General features: G+C 40.4%; 1 protein-coding gene across 5 annotated transcripts in view; it reads right to left on the reverse strand.

The window, feature by feature from the left end:
* The window catches only part of SVOPL (SVOP like), a 110,431-nt gene that overhangs the window by 32,063 nt on the left and 51,025 nt on the right, over window positions 1–27,343 (reverse strand). For 3 of the 5 annotated variants that reach the window (XM_025291604.3, XM_025291605.3, XM_044946936.2), the window contains exons 14-15: window positions 25,606–25,695; window positions 24,504–24,968 (exon numbers count right to left, since the gene is read on the reverse strand). In XM_025291604.3, coding sequence (XP_025147389.1) covers window positions 24,675–24,968; window positions 25,606–25,695 — 384 coding nt within the window. In that variant the 3' untranslated portion in view covers window positions 24,504–24,674. Of the gene's footprint in view, window positions 1–24,503; window positions 24,969–25,605; window positions 25,696–27,343 lie in introns of those variants that run through there. The other 2 variants (XM_025291607.3, XM_025291606.3) reach the window with 1 other exon arrangement.

Here is a 27,343-nt window from a genome sequence, read left to right on the forward strand (position 1 = left end):
GCCCCCAATCCCTCCCAGCATCAGAGTCTTTTCCAGTGAGTCAACTCTTCGCATGAGGTGGCCAAAGTACTGGAGTTGCAGCTTTAGCATCATTCCTTCCAGAGAAATCCCAGGGCTGATCTCCTTTAGAATGGACTGGCTGGATCTCCTTGCAGTCCAAGAGACTCTCAAGAGTCTTCTCCAACACCACAGTTCAAAAGCATCAATTCTTTGGCGCTCAGCTTTCTTCACAATCCAACTCTCGCATCCATACATGACCACTGGAAAAACCATAGCCTTGACTAGATGGACCTTTGTTAGCAAAGTAATGTCTCTGCTTTTGAATATGCTGTCTAGGTTGGTCATAACTTTTCTTCCAAGGAGTAAACGATTTTAATTTCATGGCTGCAGTCACCATCTGCAGTGATTTTGGAGCACAAAAAGATAAAGTCTGACACTATTTCCACTGTTTCCCCATCTACTTCCCATGAAGTGATGGGACCAGATGCTATGATCTTCATTTTCTAAATGTTAAGCTTTAAGCAAACTTTTTCACTCTCCACTTTCACCTTCATCAAGAGGCTTTTGAGTTCCTCTTCACTTTCTGCCATAAGAGTGGTGTCATCTGCATATCTGAGGTTATTGATATTTCTCCCAGCAATCTTGATTCCAGCTTGTGATTCTTCCAGCCCAGCATTTCTCATGATGTACTCTGCATATAAGCGAAATAAGCAGGGTGACAATATACAGCCTTGACGTACTCCTTTTCCTATTTGGAACTAGTCTGTTGTTCCATGTCCAGTTCTAACTGTTGCTTCCTGACCTGCATACAGGTTTCTCAAGAGGCAGGTCAGGTGGTCTGGTATTCCCATCTCTTTCAGAATTTTCCACACTTTATTGTGATCCACACAGTCAAAGGCTTTGGCATAGTCAATAAAGCAGAAATAGATATGTTTCTGGAACTCTCTTGCTTTTTTGATGATCCAGTGGATGTTGGCATTTTGATCTCTGATTCCTCTGCGTTTTCTAAAACCAGCTTGAACATCTGGAAGTTCATGGTTTACATACTGCTGAAGCCTGGCTTGGAGAATTTTGAGCATTACTTTACTAGCATGTGAGATGAGTGCAATTGTGCGGTAGTTTGAGCATCCTTTGGCATTGCCTTTCTTTGGGATTGGAATGAAAACTGACCTTTTCCAGTCCTGTGGCCACTGCTGAGTTTTCCAAATTTGCTGGCAGATTGAGTGCAGCACTTTCACAGCATCATCTTCCAGGATTTGAAATAGCTCAACTGGAATTCCATCACCTCCACTAGCTTTGTTCATTGTGATGCTTTCTAAGGCCCACTTGACTTCACATTCCAGGATGTCTGGCTGTAGGTGGGTGATCACACTATCATGATTATCTGGGTCATCAAGATCTTTTTTGTATAGTTCTTCTGTGTATTCTTGCCACATCTTCTTAATATCTTCTGCTTCTGTTAGGTCCATACCATTTCTGTCCTTTTTCGAGCATGAAATGTTTCCTTGGTATCTCTGATTTTCTTGAAGAGATCTCTAGTCTTTCCCATTCTGTTGTTTTCCTCTATTTCTTTGCATTGATTGCTGAAGAAGGCTTTCTTATCTCTTCTTGCTATTCTTTGGAACTCTGGATTCAGATGTTTATATCTTTCCTTTTCTCCTTTGCTTTTCGCTTCTCTTGTTTTCACAGCTATTTGTAAGGCCTCCTCAGACAGCCATTTTGCTTTTTTGCATTTCTTTTCCATGCCGATGGTCTTGATCCCTGTCTCCTGTATAATGTCACAAACCTCAGTCCATAGTTCATCAGGCACTTTATCTCTGAGATCTAGTCCCTTAAATCTATTTCTCACTTCCACTGTATAATCATAAGGGATTTGATTTAGGTCATACCTGAATGGTCTAGTGGTTTTCCCTACTTTCTTCAATGTTAAGTCTGAATTTGGCAATAAGGAGCTCATGATCTGAGCCACAGTCATCTCCCGGTCTTGTTTTTGCTGACTGTATAGAGCTTCTCCATCTTTGGCTGCAAAGAATATAATCAATCTGATTTTGGTGTTGACCATCTCATGATGACCATGTGTAGAGTCTTCTCTTGTGTTGTTGGAAGAGGGTATTTGCTATGACCAGTGCGTTCTCTTGGCAAAATTCTATAATTAGAAAATCCTAAAGATATTACCAGAAAACTACTAGAACTCAATTAATTCAGTAAACTTGCAGAATACAAAATTAAAAACAAACAAACAAAAAAATCTCTTGCATTCCTATACAGATAATCACAATGGTGTGATCATTCATCTAGAGCCAAACATCCTGGAATGTGAAGTCAAGTGGGCCTTAGAAAGCATCACTACGAACAAAGCTAGTGGAGGTGATCGAATTCCAGTTGAGCTATTCCAAATCCTGAAAGATGATGCTGCAAAAGTGCTGCACTCAATCTGCCAGCAAATTTGGAAAACTCAGCAGTGGCCACAGGACTGGAAAAGGTCAGGTTTCATTCCAATCCCAAAGAAAGGCAATGCCAAAGAATGCTCAAACTACTGCACAATTGCACTCATCTCACATGCTAGTAAAGTAATGCTCAAAATTCTCCAAGCCAGGCTTCAGCAGTATGTAAACCATGAACTTCCAGATGTTCAAGCTGGTTTTAGAAAAGGCAGAGGAACCAGAGATCAAACTGCCAACATCTGCTGGATCATGGAAAAAGCAAGAGAGTTCCAGAAAAACATCTATTTCTGTTTTATTGACTATGCCAAAGCCTTTGACTGTGTGGATCACAATAAACTGTGGAAAATGCTGAAAGAGATGGGAATACCAGACCGCCTGACCTGCCTTTTGAGAAACCTGTAAGCAGGTCAGGATGCAACAGTTAGAACTGGACATGGAACAACAGACTGGTTCCAAATAGAAAAAGCAGTCCGTCAAGGCTGTATATTGTCACCCTGTTTATTTAAGTTATATGCAGAGTACATCATGAGAAATGCTGGGCTGGAAGAAGCACAAGCTGGAATCAAGATTGCTGGGAGAAATATCAATAACCTCAGATATTCAGATGATACCACCCTTATGGCAGAAAGTGAAGAGGAACTCAAAAGCCTCTTGATAAAAGTGAAAGTGGAGACTGAAAAGGTTGGCTTAAAGCTCAACATTCAGAAAACAAAGATCATAGCATCTGGTCCCATCACTTCATGGGAAGTAGATGGGATAACAGTGGAAACAGTGTCAGACTTTATCTTTTTGGGCTCCAAAATCACTGCAGATGGTGATTGCAGCCATGAAATTAAAAGACGCTTACTCCTTGGAAGGAAAGTTATGGCCAACCTAGATAGCATATTCAAAAGCAGAGACATTACTTTGCCAACAAAGGTCCATAGTCATGGCTATGGTTTATCCAATAGTCATGTATTGTATGGATGTGAGAGTTGGACTGTGAAGAAAGCTGAGCACCGAAGAATTGATTTTCTGAACTGTGGTGTTGGAGAAGACTCTTGAGAGTCCCTTGGACTGCAAGGAGATCCAACCAGTCCATTCTGAAGGAGATCAGCCCTGGGATTTCTTTGGAAGGAATGATGCTAAAGCTGCAACTCCAGTACTTTGGCCACCTCATGCGAAGAGTTGACTCATTGGAAAAGACTCTGATGTTGGCAAGGATTGGGGGCAGGAGAAGGGGACGACAGAGGATGAGATGGTTGGATGGCATCACTGTCTCAATGAACATGAGTCTGAGTGAACTCCGGGAGTTGGTGATGACAGGGAGGCCTGGTGTGCTGCAATTCATGGGGTCGCAAAGAGTTGGACACGACTGAGCGACTGAACTGAACTGAATAACAAAAAGTGGAATGAGAAATTAAGGAAGTAATCCCATTTAACATCGCATCAAAAAGAATAAAATGTCTAACAATAAACCTACCTCAGGAGCCCAAAAAAACCTGAAAACTATTAATATAAGACACTGATGTAAGAAATCAAAGATGACACAAACAGATGGAAAGATATACTATGTTCTTGGATTGGAACAATCAATAGTCAAAATGACTGTGCTACCTCAGGCAATCTACAGATTTAATCAAATTGAATTCATTCAAATCTACAGATTCTATCAAATTACCAATGGCATTTTTCACAGAACAAGAAAATTTTAAATTTGTATGGAAACACAGAAGGCCCTGAATAGCCAAAGCAATCTTGAGAAAGAAAATTACAGCAGGAGGAATCAGGCTCTCTGATTCAGACTACACTACAAAGCCACAAATATCACAACAGATGGCACTGGTGCAAAAACAGAAATGTAGATCAGTGGAAACAGGATAGAAATCCTAGAAATAAACCCACACACCTTTGGTCAACTAATCTATGTAAAAGGAGGTAAGATTATACAATACATGGTGGTTCAAAGGCTGAAACTCCACGCACCCAATACAGGAGACCAGGTTTGATCCCTGGCCAGGGAACCAGATCCCACATGCCCCAAGTAAAAGTTCACACACTACAACTAAAGATTACCCATACCTCAACTAAAAATTCCACATGCCTCAACAAAGACCAAAGATCCTGCATGCCACCACTAAGACTTGGCACAGCCAAAAAAGAAATAAACAAATAAAAGAAAATACAATAGAGAAAGGACAGTTTCTTCAATAAATGGTATTAGGAAAAGTGGACAGCTATATGTAAAACAACAAAATTAGAACATTTTCTAACATCATACACAAAAATAAACTCAAAATGGATCAAAGACCTACATGTAAGACTGAATACTATAAAAAACTCCTAGAGGAAAACATAGGCAGAACACTCTTTGACATAATGACAGCAATAACTTTTTGATCCACCTCCAAGAGTAATGAAAATAAAAACAAAAAATAAACAAATGGGACCTAATTGAACTTAATAGCTTTTTCATGGCAAAAGAAACCATAAACAAAATGAAAGAGACAACCCGCAGAATGGGAGAAAATATTTGCAAGTGAAGTGACAGACAGGGGATTAATCTCCAAAATATACAAACAGCTCACACAGCTCTATGTCAAAAAACAAACAACCGAATCCAAAATTTTAAAAATGGGCAGAATATCTAAGTAGACCTTTCTCCAAAGAAAATATATAGATAGCCAAAATCACATGAAAAGATGCTCAACATCACTAATTATTCAGTTCAGTTCAGTCGCTCAGTCGTATCCGACTCTTTGTGACCCCATGAATCGCAGCACACCAGGCACATCAACTCCCAGAGTTCACTCAGACTCACTTCCGTCGAGTCAGTAATGCCATCCAGTCATCTCGTCCTCTGTCGTCCCCTTCTCCTCCTGCCCCCAGTACCTCCCAGCATCAGAGTCTTTTCCAATGAGTCAACTCTTCGCATGAGGTGGCCAAAGTACTGGAGTTGCAGCTTTAGCATCATTCCTTCCAAAGAAATCCAAGGGCTGATCTCCTTTAGAATGGACTGGTTGGATCTCCTTGCAGTCCAAGGGACTCTCAAGAGTCTTCTCCAATATTAGAGAAATGCAAATCAAAACTACAATGAGGTAACACCCCATACTAGTCAGAATGGTCATCACCAGAACGTCTACAAGAATAAAGGCTGGAGAGGGTGTGGAGAAAAGGAAACTGTTTTACACTGTTGTGATAAGTCACTTCAGTCATGTCTGACTCTTTGTGACCCGATGGACTAGCACAACAGGCTCCTCTGTCCATGGGATTCTCCAGGCAAGAATACTGGAGTGGGTTGCCATGCCCTTCTCCAGGGAATCTTCCTGACCCAGGGTGAAAATTGGTGCAGGCACTAAGGAAAACAGTATGGAGATTCCTCAGAAAACTAAAAATATAATTACCATATGATCCAGCAATCCCAGTCTTAGTATACAGACTTAGTCTTATATACAGATAAAACTAATTCAAAAAGACACAGGTACTTCTATGTTCATAGCAGCACTAGTCACAGTAAACAAGATACGGAAACAACCTAAATGTCCATCTACAGATGAATGGATGGAGACGATGTGGTACATATAGACAATGGAATACTACTCAGCCATGAAAAGAACAAAATGCCATTTGAAGCCATAGGGATGAAGCTAGAGATTTTCATACTAGTGAAAGCAGAGAATGATAAATATCGTATGTGGAACCTAATTTTTTAAAATGATATAAACAAAGTTATTTACAAAACAGAAACAGACTCACAGATCTTGAAAACAACCTTTTGGTTACCAAAGAGGAAATATGGCGGGGAGAGACAAATTAGGAGCTTGGGATTAACATACACACATATACTAGTATATATGAGATAGATAACCAATAAAGACCTACTGTGTAGCACAGGGAGGTCTACTCAATAATCTGTAATAAACTATATAGATTTAAGTTATTATGAAAAGAATCTGAAAAAGAATGAATATATGTGTATATATAACCAAATCACTTTGCTGTACACCTGAAACTAAGAATAGTGTAATTCAACTACACTTCAATAAAATTTAAAAATAAATATAGATTTCACAATGTAGAATCATCCTATGAATAATGCCATCATAAATATCAAGCTAACAACTGAAGAATTATTCCAATAAAGTATTTTAAATACATTAAGATATGAAAAGCATACCAACTATGATCATATTTGAGTATACTGTATATGCATATTTATATATATATGCTTATACATATAGCGAGGGCTTCATTAACATATTTATATTTGTTGTTATCGCTACTAAAATATTAGGTAGTAATATTTTATTTCTTCTTTGTAGTTTCTGTGTTTTCAAAGCAGAAGGAAAAAAATCACATATGCTCAAAACTGCTGTTGAAATCTCTTAAATCACTGAAAATACAGTAAGTTCAGTTTAATCGCTCAGTTTTGACTGACTCTTTGTGACACCATGGACTGCAGCACATCAGGCCTCCCTGTTCAACACCAACTCCCAGAGTCTCCTCAAACTCATGTCCATTGAGTCAGTGATGCCATCCAACCATCTCATCCTCTGTCGTCCCCTTCTCCTCCCACCTTCAATCTTTCCCAGCATCAGGGTCTTTTCCAGTGAGTTAGTTCTTCACATCAGGTGGCCAAAGTATTGGAGTTTCACCTTAAGCATCAGTCCTTCCAATGAATATTCAGGACTGGTTTCCCCTAGGATGGACTGCTTGGATCTCTTTGCTGTCCAAGGGACTCTCAAGTGTCTTCTCCAACACCACAGTTCAAAAGCATCAATTCTTCAGTGCTCAGCTTTCTTTATAGTCCAACTCTCACATCCATACATGACTCCTGGAAAAAACAGCTTTGACTAGACAGGCCTTTGTTGGCAAAGTAATGTCTCTGCTTTTTAATATTCTGTCTAGGTTGGTCATAACTTTTCTTCCAAGGAGCTAGCGTCTCTTAATTTCATGACTGCAGTCACTATCTGCAGTGATTTTGGAGCCCCAAAAAAATAAAGTCTGTCACTGTTTCCCCATCTATTTGCCATGAAATGATGGGACCAAATACAATAAACACAAACGTATTTATGAACCAGGCTTCCCTGGATGTTCAGTGGTAAAGAAACTGCCTGCAATGCAGGAGTCTTCCTGCAATGTAACAGACCCAGGTTCAATCCCTGGGTTGGGAAGATCCTCTGGAGAAGGAAATGGCAACCCACTCCAGTATTCTTGCCTGGAGAATCCCATGCACAGAGGAGCCTGGCAGGCTACAGTCCATGGGGTTGCTAAGAGTCGGACACGACTAAGCAACACTTGCACTTGCATGAATGCATGATTCGCTTTTGTATCTTTGACAACATAGTTTCTCAGTAAGTTTATTGCTTACTAGAAATCACTTAAAGATTTGATTAAATTGTGTTCCCTTCCTGTTATTTGACCTGAGGCCAAACTATGGTGGAGTTAATGAAGATAATGGCAACCTCCTTCAAAAGATCCCATGCACGCACTGCTACACTCAGTGCCCCTAACCATGCAGCAGGCCATGGCTGACCCATGCCTTCACCAGAGGCTCCTGTACACTCATGGGCAAGTCTGGGTCAGTCTCTTGTGGGGTCTCTGCTCCTTTCTCCTGGGTCCTGGTGTGCACAAGGTTCTGTTTGTGCCCTCCAAGAGTCTGTTTCCCCAGTCCTGTGTAAGCTCTGGTGGTTCTATGGTGGGGCTAATGGTGACCTCCTCCAAGAGGGCTCATGCCATACCCCAGTCTACTGCACCCACAGCGCCTGCCACTGCAGCAGTCCACTGCTGACCTGTACCTCCTCAGGAGACACACAAACACAGGTCTGTCTCAGTCTCTGTAGGGTCCCTGGGTCCTGGTGCACACAAGGTATGTTTCAGCCCTCCCAGTATCTCTGGCAGGTATGGGATTTGATTTTAAACCTAATTTAATCAAATCTTTAAATTGGATTAAATATTTATGAGCATGGCCCCACTCATCAGAACAAGACTCAGTTTCCCCCTCAGGCAGTCTCTCCCACCAGGAAGCTTTCATAAGCCTCTTCTCCTTCTCCATCAGGGGGCAGACAGACTGAAAACCACAATCACAGAAAACTAACCAATCTGATCACATGGACCACAACCTTGTCTAACTCAATGAAACTATGACCCATGCCATGTAGGGCTACCCAAGACGGATAGGTCATGGTGAAGAGTTCTGACAAAACATGGTCCACTGGAGAAGGAAATGGCAAACCACTTCAGTATTCCTGTCTTGAGAATCCCATGAACAATATGACAAGGCAAAAAGATAGGACACTGAAAGATGAACTCCCCAGGTTGGTAGGTGCCCAATATGCTACTAGAGATAAGTGGAGAACTAACTCCAGAAAGAATGAAGAGACAGAGCCAAAGCAAAAACAACACCCAGTTGTGGATGTGACTGGAGATGGAAGTAATGTCTGATGCTGTAAAGAGCAATACTGCATAGGAACCTGGAATGTTAGGTCCATGAATCAAGGCAAATTGGTAGTGGTCAAACAGGAGATGAGTGAACATTGATATTTTAGGAATCAGCGAACTAAAATGGACTGGAATGGGTGTATTTAACTCAGATGACCATTATATCTACTACTGTGGGCAAGAATCCCTTAGAATAAATGGAGTATCCATCATAGTAAACAAAAGAGTCTGAAATGCAGTACTTGGATACAATCTCAAAAATGACAGAATGATCTCTGTTCATTTCCAAGGTAAACCATTCAAAATCATGGTAATCCAAGTCTATGCCCCAACCAGTAATGCTGAAGAAGCTGAAGTTGAATGGTCCTAAGAAGACCTACAAGACCTTCTACAACTAACACTCAAAAAAGATGTCCTTTTCATTATAGGGGTCTGGAATGCAAAAGTAGGAAGTCAAGAAACACCTGGAGTAACAGGCAAATTTGGCCTTGGAATACAGAAAGAAGCAGGGCAAAGGCTAATAGAGTTTTGCCAAGAAAATGCACTGGTCATGGCAAACACCCTCTTCCAACAACAAAAGAAAAGACTCTATACATGGACATCACCAGATGGTCAATACCAAAATCAGATTGATTATATTCTTTGCAATCAAAGATGGAGAAGCTCTATACAGTCAGCAAAAACAAGACCAGGAGCTGACTGTGGATCAGATCATGAACTCTTTATTGCTAAATTCAGACTTAAATAGAAGAAAGTAGGGGAATCCACTAGACCATTCAGGTATGACCTAAATCAAATCCCTTACAATTATACAGTGGAAGTGACAAACAGATTCAAGGGATTAGATCTGATAGAAAGAGTGCCTGAAGAACTATGGACGAAGGTTCGTGACATTGTAGAAAAGGCACTGATCAAGACCATCCCCAAGAAAAAAAATGCAAAAAGGCAAAATGGTTGTCTGAGGAGGCCTTACAAATAGCTGTGAAAAGAAGAGAAGCCAAAGGCAAAGGAGAAAAGGAAAGATAAGCCCATTTGAATGCAGAGTCCCAAAGAATAGCAAGGAGAGATAAGAAAGCCTTCCTGAATGTTCAGTGCAAAGAAATAGAGGAAAACAATAGAATTGGAAAGACTAGAGATCTCTTCAAGAAAATTAGAGATACCAAGGGAACATTTCATGCAAAGATGGGCACAATAAAGGACAGAAACTGTATGGACCTAACAAAGCAGAAGATGTTAAGAAGAGGTGGCAAGACTACACAGAAGAACTGTACAAAAAAGATCTTCATGACTCAGATAATCACGATGGTATGATCACTCACCTAGAGCCAGACATCTTGGAATGCAAAGTCAAGTGGGCCTTAAGAAGCATCACTATGAACAAAGCTAGTGAAGGTGATGGTATTCCAGTTGAGCTATTTCAAATCCTAAAATATATGCTGTGAAAGTACAGCACTCAATATGCCAGCAAATTTGGAAAACTCAGCAGTGGCCATAGAACTAGAAAAGGTCAGTTTCATTCCAATCCCAAAGAAAGGCAATGCCAAAGAATGCTCAAACTACCACACAATTGTACTCATCTCACACACCAGCAAAGTAATCCTCAAAATTCCGCAAGCCAGCCTTCAATAGTACATGAACCACGAACTTCCAGATGTTCAAGCTGGATTTAGAAAAGACAAAGGAACCAGAGATCAAATTGCCAACATCCGTTGGATCATAGAAAAATCAAGAGAGTTTCAGAAAACTGTCTACTTCTGCTTTATTGACTATGCCAAAGCCTTTGTGTGAATCACAGCAAACTGTGCAAAATTATTCAAGAGATGGGAATACCAGACCACCTTACCTGCCTCCTGAGAAATCTGTATGCAGGTCAAGAAGCTACTGTTAGAACTGGACATGGAACAACAGACTGGTTCCAAATTGGGAAAGGAGTATGTCAAGGCTATATATTGTCACCCTGCTTATTTAACTTATAAGCAGAGTACATCATGTGAAATGCTGGGCTGGATGAAGCACAAGATGGAATCAAGATTGCTGGGAGAAATATCAATAACCTTAGATATGCAGATGACACCACCCTTATGGCAGAAAGTGAAGACGAACTAAAGAGCCTATTGACGATAGTAAAAGTGAAAAAGTTGGCTTAGAACTCAACATTCAGAAAACGAAGATCATGGCATCTGGTTCCATCACTTCATGGCAAATAGATGGGGACACAGTGGAAACAGTGGCAGACTATTTTGGGGGGCTCCAAAATCACTGCAGATGGTGACTGCAGCTATGAAATTAAAAGATGCTTGTTCCTTGGAAGAACAGTTACGACCAACATAGACAGCATATTAAAAAGCAGAGACATTTTCCAGTAGTCATGTATGGATGTGAGAGTTGGACTATAAAGAAAGCTGAGCACTGAAGAATTGATGCTTTTGAACTGTAGTGTTGGAGAAGACTCTTGAGAATCCCTTGGACTGCAAGGAGATCCAACCTAAAGGAAATCAATCCTGAATATTCATTGGAAGGACTGATGCTTAAGGTGAAACTCCACTACTTTGACCACCTGATGTGAAGAACTGACTCATTTGAAAAGACCCTGATGCTGGAAAAGATTGAAGGCAAGAGGAGACAGGGATGGCAGAGAATGAGATGGTTGGATGGCATCACCCACTTAATGGGCATGAGTTTGAGTAAACTCTGGGAGTTGGGGATGGACTGGAAGGCCTGGCGTGCTGTAATTCACGGGCTCACAAAGAGTCTAACATGAGTGAGCCACTGAACTGAACTGAAGAATCACTCATGAACTTGGAAAATTGATAGATTTTTCATCCCCATTAACTGGTGAAGTTCCATTATTATCTGACGTGTTGATTCAATGTGTTTTCACACCTCTGGAGGGTCAGGTATTCAACAGGCCAACAAAAATCATTGCTCAGGTGTGACGATTCAATTAGGGTTTTTTGAAACCCTTAAAAAGTAAAGGCTTGTTTTTCATCCTTGGTTTTTTTGTTTGTTTTTTTTCTTGGGCAGAACTTTTAAATTTGTACATAGTCTTTCCACACTATCAGAAAAAGGGTGTTCCAGAATTCTGTAATCTCCTATTTCAGATGAGTACATTATGATAAGCCTGCTCCCCTCTTACCCTCTCCCAATCCCTTATCAGTTAACCTTTTAGCAACCAGAGTGCTCTTTTCAAAATACAAAAGCTGGTCACATTGCTGCTTAAAACCTTTCAATTACTTCCCACTTCTACAAAAACAAATCCAAAGTCTTCAGTATGGCTGGGAGACAGGTGCTAAGTCTTTTCAGTCATACCTGACTCTGCGATTCTATGGACTGTAGCCTGCTAGGCTCCTCTGTCCATGAATTCTCCAGGCAAGAATACTGGAGTGGGTTGCCATTTCCTCCTCCAGGGGATCTTCCTGACCCAGAAATCAAGCCTACGTCTCTTGCATCTCCTGCACTGGCAGGCGGGTTCTTTAACACTCACTCCAACAGGGAAGCTCTGACTCTCCCATATCTCAGCATTTTGTTCACCATAGCTATCTTCTATTCCAGGAACACACTGAGCTCTTCCTGCTCCAGGACCTTGGACCAGCTTTTTTCTCACTTGACTGCTGTTACCCTTTATAAGTTGTGAGCTTCTCACACTTCCAGGTCTCAACTCCCATGTCATCTCCCCAGAGAGGCCTTGTCTCTTCCTGTAATTTTGTCTTACTGAAGTATAGTTGATGGACAACACTATTTAAGGTACGGGTCCACAATACAGTGATTCACAATTTTTAAAGGCTACACTTATACATACTATATAATATTGGCTACATGAAGCCTTGACTTTTATAAAGGACTGTCCCTAATGGAATGTATGGATTTTAATTCAATTTATCTTTTGGGAAAGTAATTTTGAGCCAAAGGACAGGGTGTGTGTGGGGGAAGGGAAGGCCTGTCATTCCTTATCATTGCCTCCAACTTACTTTCCTGTTGAGTGCTTTCAGATCAGATCAGATCAGATCAGTTGCTCAGTCATGTCCGACTCTTTGCGACCCCATGAACTGCAGCATGCCAGGCCTCCCTGTCCATCACCAACTCCCGAAGTTCACTCAGACTCACGTCCATCGAGTCAGCGATGCCATCCAGCCATCTCATCCTCTGTCATCCCCTTCTCCTCCTGCCCCCAATCCCTCCCAGCATCAGAGTCTTTTCCAGTGAGTCAACTCTTGGCATGAGGTGGCCAAAGTACTGGAGTTTCAGCTTTAGCATCATTCCTTCCAAAGAAATCCCAGGGCTGATCTCCTTCAGAATGGACTGGTTGGATCTCCTTGCAGTCCAAGGGACCCTCAAGAGTCTTCTCCAACACCACAGTTCAAAAGCATCAATTCTTCAGCGCTCAGCCTTCTTCACAGTCCAACTCTCACATCCATACATGACCACTGGAAAAACCATAGCCTTGACTAGACGAACCTTTGTTGGCAAAGTAACATCTCTGCTTTTCAACATGCTATCTAGGTTGATCATAACTTTCCTTCCAAGGAGTAAGCGTCTTTTAATTTCATGGCTGCAGTCACCATCTGCAGTGATTTTGGAGCCCAAAAAGATAAAGTCTGACACTGTTTCCACTGTTTCCCCATCTATTTCCCATGAAGTGGTGGGACCGGATGCCATGATCTTCTGAACGTTTTCTGAATGTTGAGCTTTAAGCCAACTTTTTCACTCTCCACTTTCACTTTCATCAAGAGGCTTTTGAGTTCCTCTTCACTTTCTGCCATAAGGGTGGTGTCATCTGCATATCTGAGGTTATTGATATTTTTCCCGGCAATCTTGATTCCAGTTTGTGTTCCTTCTAGTCCACAGATATGCAAATAATTAAGATATACCAATAATTTATTTGACTCATTTTGATTTTTTTCATATATGTAAAGTGTGTGTGCACTACTCACTCTGTTGTGTCCAGCTCTTTTCACTTCCATGGGTTGTAGCCTGCCAGGCTCCTTTGTCCATGGAACTCTCCAGCAAGAATACTGGAGTAGGCCGCCATTCCCTTCTCCAGGGGATCTTCCCAACCCAGGGATCAAACCCAGTTCTTCTGCATTGTAGGCATATTCTTTACAATCAGAGCCACCTAGGAACCCCAATTATAAAGACCCTCTTGAAATTATGCCTCTTGAGATCAAGAATCTTGTGGTGGCATGCTGCCAAATGTTTAACAGGCTTTCCAAAAACAGTCCTAATATAGTATTTGCCTGTGATCATGGGATAAATACCACCATGATGCTAATTTCAAACTTCAATGTGACATCAACTAGCTTGCAAAATTACTCCCTAAAAATTTAACAGTTTTCACAAGCCAGGGCAGGCCAGTTCTGGCACACCACTGGAACCTGGTCTGGCTTATTTACTGCTGTAAATAGAACAATGCCAGGCATAGAGTAAGCATGCAACAAATTTTGGTTGAATATTAAATTGGAATAAATTCTCTTTTTTTTTTTTTTTTTTGGCTGAGCCTTATGGCATTCAGGATCTTAGTACCCAGACTAGGGATCAAACCTATGCTCCCTGAAGTAGAAGTACAGAAGTCCCTTATAAATCCTTGCTTCTATTCTATCAATTATAAATTATAGCTTATGGAGTCCTTTTTACATTCTAACTGCCAAACTGTGAAGTGAGTACCTCGAGTTTGTAGAGAATTACTCTGAAAATAACTTGTCAAATGAGTCACCAAAGTAAATGAAAGGCAAAAGACAGAGGAGGAGAGAGGGAAGGGGAGTTGGAAGGGAAGGAAGAGGAGAAAGGAATAGAAAGAAAAGTGAAAGTAAAGCCAAACTCCTCGTTGACTGCCACACCTCTCACTGGTCCACAGACTAATGACACTGGATTCCCTCTGTTAAAACTATAGGTGATGAATCTTATATTAAGAATCAGAATTTCTGGGTAAAGTCCAGGAATCTTCATGTTATCAAGTTACCCTAGTAATTCTGATATGCACCAAAGTCTGACGACCACATCCAAGGGTACACTAACTAATGAACTTATGAGTGACACCAAGCTCTACTGTCTCCTTGGAACAGTCCACCCCAGCCCAAACCCAAGGCAAATATTCTACAAGCAAGCAAATCTTCCTAGATTCTAACTTCCCATTCTAAACCTGGTAAGGAAAAAAAAAAAACATTCCAATTTCATTGTGATCAAAATAATTCAAGAAGACCTAGAAAGTATTTTTGTTGTTGAGAAGTACTTGTTTGAATATTTAGTATCTTGCATTGTCAGGGGACATTCACCTTTAGGGATCCACTATGTTATTTTCTTCTTTTATGTGCCATTTCTCAAGGACACTCTATTCCTTATCAGTTCCTGGAAAACAGGAACGAGCAGATCTGCATGCAGTTCTCAGGACTGAGATCATGAGAAAGGGCACCTGCTTGGATTCCTTTCAGTGACTCCCTTCAGTGACTCCCTCTAGTGACCTTTTATTTAAAGGTAATCTATTCAGTTATGCCTCTCTTACTCAGGATATGGAATGTTTTCTGGCCCTTTGAAGATTGTTATTTGCTTGGCTTTGTTTTTGCTCCATTTTTTTACTGCCTAAAGCTGCCTTGTATGAAGATATATGAACATGCGGTTTCTGCAAATAAAGCACCCTTGTTTCACTCGCGACTTGGGTCCCCTGCATCCTTCTTCTCGTCGACTCCAGTCCCCAGTCTACAAAGACAGTGATAAGTGGCGCCCGAACAGGGACCTGGTGAACGCCCTTGGCAAGTAGGCGGAGTGACTGTTAGGACCTACGGAAATCGGTAAGTGTGGGGATATAGTACAAATGGCTGGAAAGCCCCATCACTTGTCTACTTTACTTCATTTATTTAAGGTTCAAGGACTTTCGGTTTCACATCAATGGATAGAGGCTTGTCTCCAAACAGTGGTTAAATATAATCCCTGGTTCCCTGATGAAGGCAGTTTTGATTTAGAAATTTGGAAGTGGGTTAAAGAAAATGTTGAACAAGTCACAAGACAGGGAGAAAATATTCCAATAAATTTCTGGCCCTTGTGGGCCCTCATTAAAGCTGCAATATTGCCATTTCAAGGCAATTCTAGCCCCCCTGATATTCATCAACAAACAGAACACTCATTATACAAATGTAAATTAGATGATGACTTTACAAAAGGCCCAATTAGAGCAACATAAAATGTTTCTAAACTTTCCCACCATCTCTGCTCCAGCTGTTCCAAGCGCTCCTCCTCCTCCTCTTTTAACGGTCACGAAACCGAAGGTCCCCTCAATTAGAGGACAAAATGAATCTGATGATGATTCTTCTGATGCTCTCTTAGACACTAAAGCCAACAATACTTTTTTTGATGACAATGATAAGCTCCTAACACACACTCATATTTATGAAAACAGACGATCCACTCATTTTCCTTCACAACGAAGGCTTTCTGATTTACTGGCTTTGCAATCTCAAGTCTCTGAGGCCGGTGATCTTTTTGCCTTTCCTGTGTTAGGAAATGTTTATGCTCAAAGGCAACTAATACCTCAATATGAAGGCATTGATTTTTCTCACATGCAACAGATGAAAAAGGCTGTAACTATATACGGCCCTCATTCACCTTTTACTAAAGAATTTCTAAATGCTATGGCATCTTCTATTGGAAATTTTATTCCTTATGATTGGCAAATTTTGATAAAAGCTCTTCTTAAACCAGAAAAATATCTTCAGTGAATAATGTGGTTTCATGATGTGACCCAAGATCATGCCAATTCTAATGCTCAAGCTGGCACTCCCCAAAACCAATTACTTTTAAAATGTTAACTGGTATGGAGCAATTTGATTTGGTGAAAGCTCAGATACAATGCCCTCCTTTGTTGCATGAACAATTGAAAGAAGGTGCTAAGAGTCCGACATGACTGAGCAACTTCACTTTCACTTTTCACCTTCATGCACTGGAGAAGGAAATGGCAACCCACTCCAGTGTTCTTGTCTGGAGAATCCCAGGGACGGGGGAGCCTGGTGGGCTGCCGTCTATGGGGTCGCACAGAGTCGGACACGACTGAAGCGACTTAGCAGCAGCAGCCCTTGAAGCTTGGGATTGAATTACTCCTCAAAGGGAACCTAAAAGTAACTACACAAAGATATTACAAGGGCCTAATGAAGCCTATGTTGAGTTTTTAACTAGACTGGGAGTTGCTATCTCCCATAATGTTGTCAGAGAAGAGACAAGAGTACAATTAGAAAAACTGCTTGCATATGAGAATGAGAATCAGGAGTGTCAAAGAGCCATTGCTTCAATTCGTGAGACTGGGAATGTTCTTGATTATTTGAAGGCTTGTCGCAACTTAGGATCAGAAACTCAGAAAATGCAAATGTTAGCTGAAGCAATGGCTGCTGCCTTTAAAAAGGGGAATGAAGGATGTTTTGTTTGTGGAGATAAAAGCCATTTAAAAAAGGATTGCCCTAAAAAACACACAGAAAATATTAAAACTACTAAAAAACCTCCAGGAGTCTGCCCTCAATATCATAAAGGGGTACACTGGGCTAAAAAATGTCAATCTAAGTATGATGTTGAAGGGAACCCTATTTGGGGAAATTCAAAGATGGGGACTCTCCGAGTCCCCATCAACAAAAACCAGGGGTAAACTCCATCTTTTTCCTCAAACCTTCAACATCCAGCAATGCTGCCATTGAAATACCAGCCCTAAATTATTTTCTTCTTTTTCCTCAAGCAGTCCCTTCTAGAATACCTACTGGACCTTATGGACCCCTACCCCCACAAACCTTCAGCCTTATACTTGGCCAATCTAGTCTGACTTCTAAAGAAATTACTATTCACCCTGAAATAATTGATTCATATTATAAGGAAAAAAATTCAAATTATTATGTCATCTCAGATACTATGACAATTCAAAAAGGGGGACAAAATTGCCCAATTACTTCTTTTACCTTACATTTATATTAACTCCTCTAATGGTATACAGACAGGTGGATTTGGTAATACAGATCAAAAGCAATCCTTATGGACATCAATAGTATCTGAATATGCATGACCAAATATAAATATCAAAATTAATGGCAAAAGATTTTCTTGTCTTCTTGATACTAGATCCGACATTACCATTATTTTCAAATATTTATGGCCCAAATCTTGGCCTATACAGAGAATTTATTGCCAAATTGCAGGAATTTCTCAAACCAAAATACAAGAGGTTTATCAAAATGTCCAAATATATCCATATGAGGGACCAGAAGGTCAGCCTGCAACCTTACAACCTTATGTGATAGATGCACCCCTTAATTTAATAGGAAGAGATTTACTTATGCAATGGCAAACTCAAATATATATTCCACATTTTTCCTAGGGGCCACTGCTCATTTAACAAACAATACAATTATTAAAATAACTTAGAAAAATGATGAGCCTATTTGGACAGAGCAACGTCCCCTTACAAAAGAGAAATTAGAGGCTGCTAAGGAACTTATACACAATTGAAATTAAAACATATTGAGGAATCTTGTTCCCCTTGGAATTCTCCCATTTTTGTAATAAAAAAGAAATCTGGAAAATGGTGTTTTTTTTAACAGATCTTCAAAAAGTTAATACATCTATGAAACCTATGGGTGTATTACAACCAGGAATTCCATCACCTACTGCTATTCCTCAAAACTGGCATATTATTATTATAGATATACAGGATTCCTTTTTTACTATAACTTTACACCCTCTAGACACAGAGAGATTTGCTTTCTCTTTTCCTTATCATAATCATACCAGGCCTCATAAACGGTATCAGTGGACTATGTTGCCTCAAGGAATGATGAATTCTCCCACCATGTGCCAATATTATGTAGCCAAAGCCCTTGAACCTGTGAGAAAACAATTTCCTGACTCTCTTTTTATTCATTATATGGATGATATATTGTTTTCAGCTCCATCTATTTTAGAAACTCAACAGACATTTGACATAGCTCAACAATGCTTAAAAGCTTCTAAATTAATCATTGCCCCTGAAAAGATTCAAACATCTACACCTTACTATTACTTAAGATTTGTTGTTAATAGACAACATATTACTCCCCAACTAACACAGATGCATGTTAATAAATTATCAACCTTGAATGATTTTCAAAAAATTTTAGGTGATATAAATTGGATTAGACCCTCTTTAGACATTACAAATTATCAACTAATTTATTTAACACTTTAAAAAAAGATCCTGATTTAAATAACCCTCGTTCACTTTCACAATAGGCACAAGAAAAACTCTAATACAAAATAAATTGCAAAAACAATTTCTTACTCATATTAGACTTGATTTACCTCTAGAATTATTTACACTCCCCTCTCTCCATTCTCCCACAGGACTTCTTATCCAACAAGAATACCCAGTAGAATGGCTCTATACCCATTTTAGACGGACAGTCACTTAACCCTAGGGGGACGGGAAGCCTGGTGGGCTGCTGTTTATGGGGTCACACAGAGTTGGACATGACTGAAGTGACTTAGCAATCATTATCAATTAAGAAATAGAGCTAACTCTAATTGGCTCTGATCCTCATAAAATTGTAGTCAGTCAGTCAGTTCAGTCACTCAGTCATGTCCGACTCTCTGCAACCCCATGAATCGAAGCACACCAGGCCTCCCTGTCCATCACCAACTCCCTGCGTTTACTCAGACTCACGTCCATCGAGTCAGTGATGCCATCAAGCCATCTCATCCTCTGTTGTCCCCTTCTCCTCCTGCCTCCAATCCCTCCCAGCATCAGAGTTTTTTCCAATGAGTCAACTCTTCGCACGAGGTGGCCAAAATACTAGGGTTTCAGCTTTAGCATCAGTCCTTCCAAAGAACACCCAGGACTGATCTCCTTTAGAATGGACTGGTTGGATCTCCTTGCAGTCCAAGGGACTCTCAAGAGACTTCTCCAACACCACAGTTCAAAAGCATAAATTCTTCGTATTAATAAATCTCAATTCGAGAACGCATTACAAACTTCTACTGATTTCCAAATAGCCTTTCTGGAATATTTTGGAGAAATTTCATTTCATTATCCTTCTAACAAACTCTGGAATTTCTTCAAAAATACTGAATTTATTATCTCTCACATTGTAACATCACAACCTATACCTAAAACTTATGTTTTCTATATAGATGGGACTAAAAATGTCAAAGCCTCATTCTGGTCTCTCAAAGAATATAAAGTCTTTTATACTAAATTTCACTCTGCTCAACAAAATGAATTATATGCTCTCATTCAGGTTATTCACCTACATTCTTATCCTATTAATATAGTTTCTGACTCCTTATACTCAGTTTTTGTATTAAATATAGAAACTTCTACCATAAATTCTAATCAATTATCCAACAACTTTTTCTTGAACTACAATCTATTGTTAAGAACCGCACTTCCCCCATTTATATTACCCATATTCAAACACATTCTTTCTTCCTGGCCCTATGGCTCAGGGCAATGAACAAGCTGATAAACTTGTCTCTTTTGCTACTCCTGAAGAGCAACATGCTCTATTACACAATAATGCTGGCTCATTGCATCAAATTTGGAAAATTCCATACCGACATGCTAAAGAAATCATTAATAATTGCTCTACTTGTAGGCCCCTACATCTTCGACCCATTGCACAAAGTATCAATCCTCAAGGATTACAACCCAATGAACTATGGCAAATGGATGTAACTCATTGCCCTGAATTTTCTCCCTCTTCCTTCTTCCATGTCTCAATCGATACAAATTCTTCTTTTGTATGGGCCATACCTCCCCGAGGTGAAACTACACAACATGTTATAACTCACCTATTAACTTGCTTTACAATAATGGGAACACCTAGTTCTATAAAAACAGACAATAGCCCTACTTATATTTCTAGGCAATTCAAACAATTTTTGCAATCATTTTCTATTAAATATTTTACAGATATTCCTTATAATCCACAAGCACAGGGCATAGTTGAATGAGCACATCACACACTGAAACTACAAATAAAAAAATTTAAAAAGAGGGAATACACAGCAACACTTCTATCTTCCTTATCCAGAGCAGACTTTTCTAGATTTCTTGCCTGGGAAGATTCCCAGGATTTCTTGCCTGGGAAATCCCATAGACAGAGGAGCCTGGCAGGCTGCAGTTCATGGGGTCACGAAGAGTGAGACACGATTGAACGACTTCCCTTTCACTTTTCACTTTCATGCATTGGAGAAGGAAATGGCAACCCACTCCAGTGTTCTTGCCTGGAGAATCCCAGGGACAGGGGAGCCTGGTGGGCTGCTGTCTACGGGATTGCACAGAGTCAGACACAACTGAAGCGACTTAGCAGCAGCAGCAGCAATGCAATATATTCTTTAATCCTATAACTATTGTTAATAGAGCTTTATTTGTTTTTCATTTTTTAAACTTACTGCAAGGTGATAGTTTGACAAAAGCAGAAAAACATTTTGAGGCATTGAAGGATACCTCCCTTCCTCTGCCCATTCGGGTTGACTAAATAATGGAAATCTGGAGAATTAATATTACAGGGAAAGGGGTATGCTTGTATTTCTCCAGATGGAGCCAACGAAATTAGTTGGCTCCCTCTTTGGAAGATCCACCACAGGGGAGCCACCTGCATTCAAGATGGAGAAGAAACAGCAAAATCCCCAGGAGGAGAAGTTTCCAGTAAAAGCCATGGTGGCTTTAAAATTTTCCAAGAAATGCCACACTTGACGTCATCGACCTTATGATCTCCCTACTTGGGGACAGATAAAAACCCTTACTAATCAAGCTGAAAATCTGGTTTCTCGACAGGGAATGCCTCGGAATCCTGAAAATATTTTTGTTGCTATGCTTGCTTTGCTTGCTTTTGCTTCCTCCACTCAGGCTGACTTGATTAATTGCACTTATTGGGCTTATATACCTAACCCCCCTTTTTGCAGGTTATAGAACAGACAGATATAGGACCAATCGTATCCACTAATGACTCAGTACATATGCCCTCTCCTTGGAGCTTGGAGGGGCCCTCTCATCCTGAGGAAGAAGGAAGACTAACATTTCTCTAGGGTATGAAATCCTTCCTTTACACATGGGCCCAGCAGGATTATGTATTAATGTTAGTCGACAAACATGGGCTTTCGTCCTGCCTCCAAAAAAGAACTTCCGTACATTGTTTAGACTGTTAACTGCCCTGTCCTCTTATGAGAACCATGTCAATACTACCAAAACTCTAGGAAAAGGACAAAAGTTGGAATGTAAGGGGTTTACTTATAAGGATTTTAAATATACTCCTGTTTATTGAGATACACGTCAAGCTAAATGTTTGTGGCCAATTACACCGCTGTTGATTGGGGACCCTATGGTATGTGGTTATCTAACTGCTCAGATGATATTAATAGTACTATGTGTGATTATGTTACTCAAGTAACATGGAAAATTACCAACAGTTCAATGGAACACTTCCATGACAAAGGACACCTTGGCTGCCTTGACGGCAGAATGGCACCTCATTGCCCTCAAATCATCCTCCATAAACAAATTGGGCCTGAACAATAAAACATCTGGAAGTGTGCTACAGGTACTGAAAAACTTGGAACTTGGACTGGATATTTCACAGGAACCCGTCATAGTCATAGTAACTATTCCTTCCATTATAATCATTCATATTTTATACAAGCTTGTGTTCCCCTTTTGTTATAGCCATAGGAAACTTACAATTTAATAAGACTTTATGTTCTGTGACTTGTATCGATTGCAAATTGTATACTTGTCTTAATTCCTCTATCTCTCTAAAAAATGAATCCCTTTTGATTCTTCGATCTCAGTGTAGTCTGTGGTTGCCAGTAGATCTCCAACGACCCCAGAAAGAGGGTCCCATGGCAAGACTCGCCTCCCAGTTACTCACTAAATTACTCTGACGATCTAAGCGATTCGTTGGGTGGTTGATTCTTGTTTTGGGGGGTGAACAGCCATTTGCACCACTGCTGCTGTTGCAGATGTTGCTTTACAAACTTCAATTCAAACACAAAACGTTATTCAAAATTGGACTAAAGATGCTCACACTATATGGGTCACTCAGGTTCAGATAGATGAAAAAGTTCAAGACAAAATTCAGGAATTAAAAACAGCCATCCAATGGGTTTGAGATCAATTAATAGATTTACAAAAACAAGTATTATTCAATTGGAATTGGAATTCTACTCAATTTTGTATCACTCCTTTTTGGTTCAACCATAGTGCTTACAAATGGGATCAGATCAAATTTCATTTGCAAGATACACATAATAATGCTTCCTTAAATGTACAATTCTTGCAAAAGGAAATCCTTGAAACCTTCTCTAAGAGTCTACCCTTTTCCAACAATTTGGAAACCTTAGCTGAACAGCTAGCTGATCAAGTATCTGGGCTAGACCTTCGAAGATGGTTTCAAAGCATTACACATAGTATTGGATCTGGAACTACAATGCTGATAATTATCCTGGTGATTATATTTGTAATATACTGATGCCTTTCAACTAAAATTGTTCAAACTAAACAAACTCAATTGGTCAGAGCCTTTTTCACAAAGTATCTACAGTCGCCCCCAATTATGAAAAAATAAAAAAGGGGGAACTGTCAGGGGACATTCAACTTTAAGGGATCCAATATGTTATTTTCTTCTTTTGTGTGCCATTTCTCAAGGACTCTCTATTCCTTATCAGTTCCTGGAAAACAGGAACGAGCAGAGCTGCATGCAGTTCTCAGGACTGAGATCACGAGAAAGGGCACCTGCTTGGATTCCCTTCAGTGACTCCCATCAGTGACCTTTTATTTAAAGGTAACCTATTCAGTTATGCCCCTCCTACTCAGGATATGGAATGTTTTCTGGCCCTTTGAAGATTGTTATTTGCTTGGTTTTGTTTTTGCTCAATTTTTTAACTGCCTAAAGCTGCCTTGTCTGAAGATATATGAACATGCGGTTTCTGCAAATAAAGCACCCTTGTTTCACTTGCGACTTGCGAGTGAAACAAGGTCCCCTGCATCCTTCTTCTTGTCGACTCCAGTCCCCAGGTCCTGGTCTACAAAGACCATGACATTGCATTGATTGTTATTGATCATTTTAGCTAACACTTACTAGCTAACACTTACTGAGGCCTTGAGTAAGTGTTAGTCGCTCAGCTGTGTCTGACTGTTTGCGACCGGGTGGACTGTAGCCCACCAGACTATTCTATCCATGGAATTCTCCAGGTAAGAATACTGGAGTAGGTAGCCATTCCCTTCTCTAGGAGATCTTCCCAACCCAGGGATCAAACCCAGGTCTCCCTCATTACAGGCAGATTCTTTACCCATTGAGTCACCAGGGAAGCCCAAGAGACTATTTCTGAAGTCTGGAAAACCAACTATACCTCAGTCTGATCAATAGGATCAATATTTTACTGCTGCCATTCACCATTTTGTTCTTTTCTGAAATGGTAAAATAATAAGTACAAAAGAACTCTGAAAAGCAAAATTGCAAGACCAAACCTGCCCTCATTTTAAATTAAGACAAGGAGGGGACTTCCCTGAGGGTCCAGCGACTAAAACTCCACCTTCCAAAACAGGGGACTTGAGCTCAACTCCTGGTCAGGGAACTAAGATCCCACATGCCGAGGGGCTAGTGAGCCTGTGCTCTAAAGCTAGAAAGAAGCCCTCACACCATGATGAAAGATTCCAAGTGCTGCAACTAAGACCCAACGCAGCCAAAAATAATAAAACTTTTAAACAAATAAAGATGAGAGGGCAAAACATGCCCAAGATAGTCTTAAGAAAAATGGTAGCAAAATCCTGTGTTAAATTGTAGGAAATACACATTACAGTCTACTCAGCCCACGTCAACCCAAAACTTTCTCCAAAAACTGCCACCCCGCCCCCCACCGCCCAGCTGCTTCTGTGCATAAGCCTGACTTTGGCTGCAACTGATGTAGCTCAAGTATGAACACCTGACCAGGCCTGGCCAGTGGGATGCAGGGAGAGCATCTTTCTGGGTTGTAGAGAGCACGTTGGTATCTTCTGGTAGCTGGATCTAAGGATAGATGTCTGGGATTTGTAAGGCGGCAAGGTCCATGGGCAAGCACAGCACACTCATCTTGAGGGCACACAGTCTGAATGCTCCGTGACCACAGACCCTAGACAAATGTGAGGAGGCAGAGCCTGGGTCCCCGACAATGTTCACAGCCTGGATCAGGCCCACCCAGCACCCAACCTCACTCTTGTTTTTGGCTGCAGCCAGGGCAGGTGGATTTTCAATTCTTGTGGCCAAAACAGAATGACCAGTGCAGAGGGGCAAGCCATTTGGACCCTCTGAGGAACCATGACCATGTGGGTTACCATATCTGCCTCTGATTCCCTCCTGAAACAAGGTCCCCCTACCATGGTCCCGATCACCTCTGGATTTTCTCCCAGCCTGCAACTGGTTTGCCTGAGTGCTGGACTTGCCCTTCCCGGGGCCACCTCCCTGCTGTCTCTCAATTGCGCCCTTGACAGCAGAGTTGGAGCCCACTGTCACTCAACGGCTCCAACTCCCTGTGCCATCTGTGTCCTTTGCATCTTTCACCAACAATGTCCAGCACAATACATGCTGTTGACTAGAAGCACTGATTTAGCCTCTTTTCCCACCAAACTCACCAGACAATGAGAAAACAGCACCTCAAGGAAACTCAAGTAGACAAATATTTGGTTAAACCCTTAACCTGAAGGGACTCAGGCCACTCTTTCCCCACCTCCCTCAGACACATCCTCCCTACCGAGACTGCTGGGCTGTACCTGGGATATAAATGGTGCCACTATTGCTCCAATGCGACACAGGGAGCCACTGGTCCCCATCCCCAAAGCACGCATTGTCGTGGGGTAGACCTGGATGGGGCCAGTGTAGAAAGCATCAGTTAGTTTAGACTCTTTCTTTCCCAAGTCCTCTGTTCTTCCCTCCCCGGGTCAGGCTTTGATAATATATAAAAGGCCAAATAGTCTATATAGACAGGATAAGAATAGAAGATGTTCATTTTCTCAGGTACACAACTTTGGATTTTAACAGTATCAGATAATGAACATTTAGAAATTATCCTTTCAGTGAGCAAATTCCAAAATATGTGTTTAATATTCCAAATGTGATTTTAGAAAGCTAAACTTTGGAATCAGATAGAGTTCCACCTTAGAGCTATAAACATATAAAGGTGGTTCTACTGAATGGAAAGAAAATACACCCCAAATAGCAACAATCCAAGCAAATCTTTAATATAGATACAGGGAACTGACTGAAGTGTCAGATACATACTACACCATCCCCCATGTTTGCATTTCAAAACCATATGGCACAGTCTGCTTTCTTTCATTTATAGCAAGACCTCATTAATCTGCAATGCAGGAGACCCAAGTTCTATCCCTGGGTAAGAAAGATCCCCTCGAGAAGGAAATGGCAACCCACTCCAGTATTCTTGCCTGGAAAATTCCATTGACAGAGAAGCCTGGCAGGCTATAGTCCATGGGGTCACAACCTTCGTACATGATTTATTGATTAAACCACCACCAAAAATCCGTACTTCATTGATTCAGAATTCTTGATAGGCAAATATTTAATAAAGAGGATTATAGGAAGAATATATAGGGAGAATATATGAAAGAATGCTTAATTTTAGAAATTTTTCTCTGAATGCTATGTAATACTGATCAGTTTTTATCAATTCAGCAAAGTAAAGCATGTGACCTCTCTAGACACCATCTGTCAGATGCAACAAGATGCTATCGTGCCCCAGGGGAAACCACTGTATTTATAAAAGACGACCTGGAGGCTGAGTGCCTTTTCAAGGAGTTCTTTTCTTTTTGTGGAAAATGAGGTTACTGGCTATTGAAAACAATGGATTCAGATACACAGAGACGATCTTTGCTCTAATATCAATATTTTTGTTTTTTGACAATTCTAGGAGATGAAATAATTCAAGACAATCATCTTTTGGTACACATCTTTGATTTTTTTTTTTTAAGCCATAAACATCAGGGGAAAAAATACTTAGATGTAACCCTTTAAATGAAAATGTTCCAAAATATGTTAAATTGAATATTCCAAATATAACCTTAGAGGTATACCACAATACATACAGACCTTTAAGTTCGCAAATTCACAATAATTTTAGATTTTGTCAATGGAACTAAATGAAGAATTATGTATTGATATATGTCAAATATGTTATACTATCCTATTTTTAATCTGCATGAGAGGAAAAGAATATTTTTTTCCTGTGGCTTTAATGATTTTGATATGTAATATCTGTATTCTGAACAGACTTTTACCTTTCCTGACATGAAAATGAATGAAACCTTATCAGTCCCTGCAGCACCACGTTCTTTAGCTCAATGAAAGACAAAGCCAGTTAAAATACTGTTTCCTATTCAGACATTGCTTATTTCTAGGAATGTTTGCTCTTTAAACTGGGGCTTTCTGAGGAGCCCCCTCAGAAGTAGATGTATTAAGTATATGGAATAATTCAATAAATTAAAGATAAATCAC

The sequence above is a fragment of the Bubalus bubalis genome, chromosome 8 (genome assembly GCF_019923935.1).
Source record: "Bubalus bubalis isolate 160015118507 breed Murrah chromosome 8, NDDB_SH_1, whole genome shotgun sequence".
NCBI lineage: Eukaryota > Metazoa > Chordata > Mammalia > Artiodactyla > Bovidae > Bubalus > Bubalus bubalis.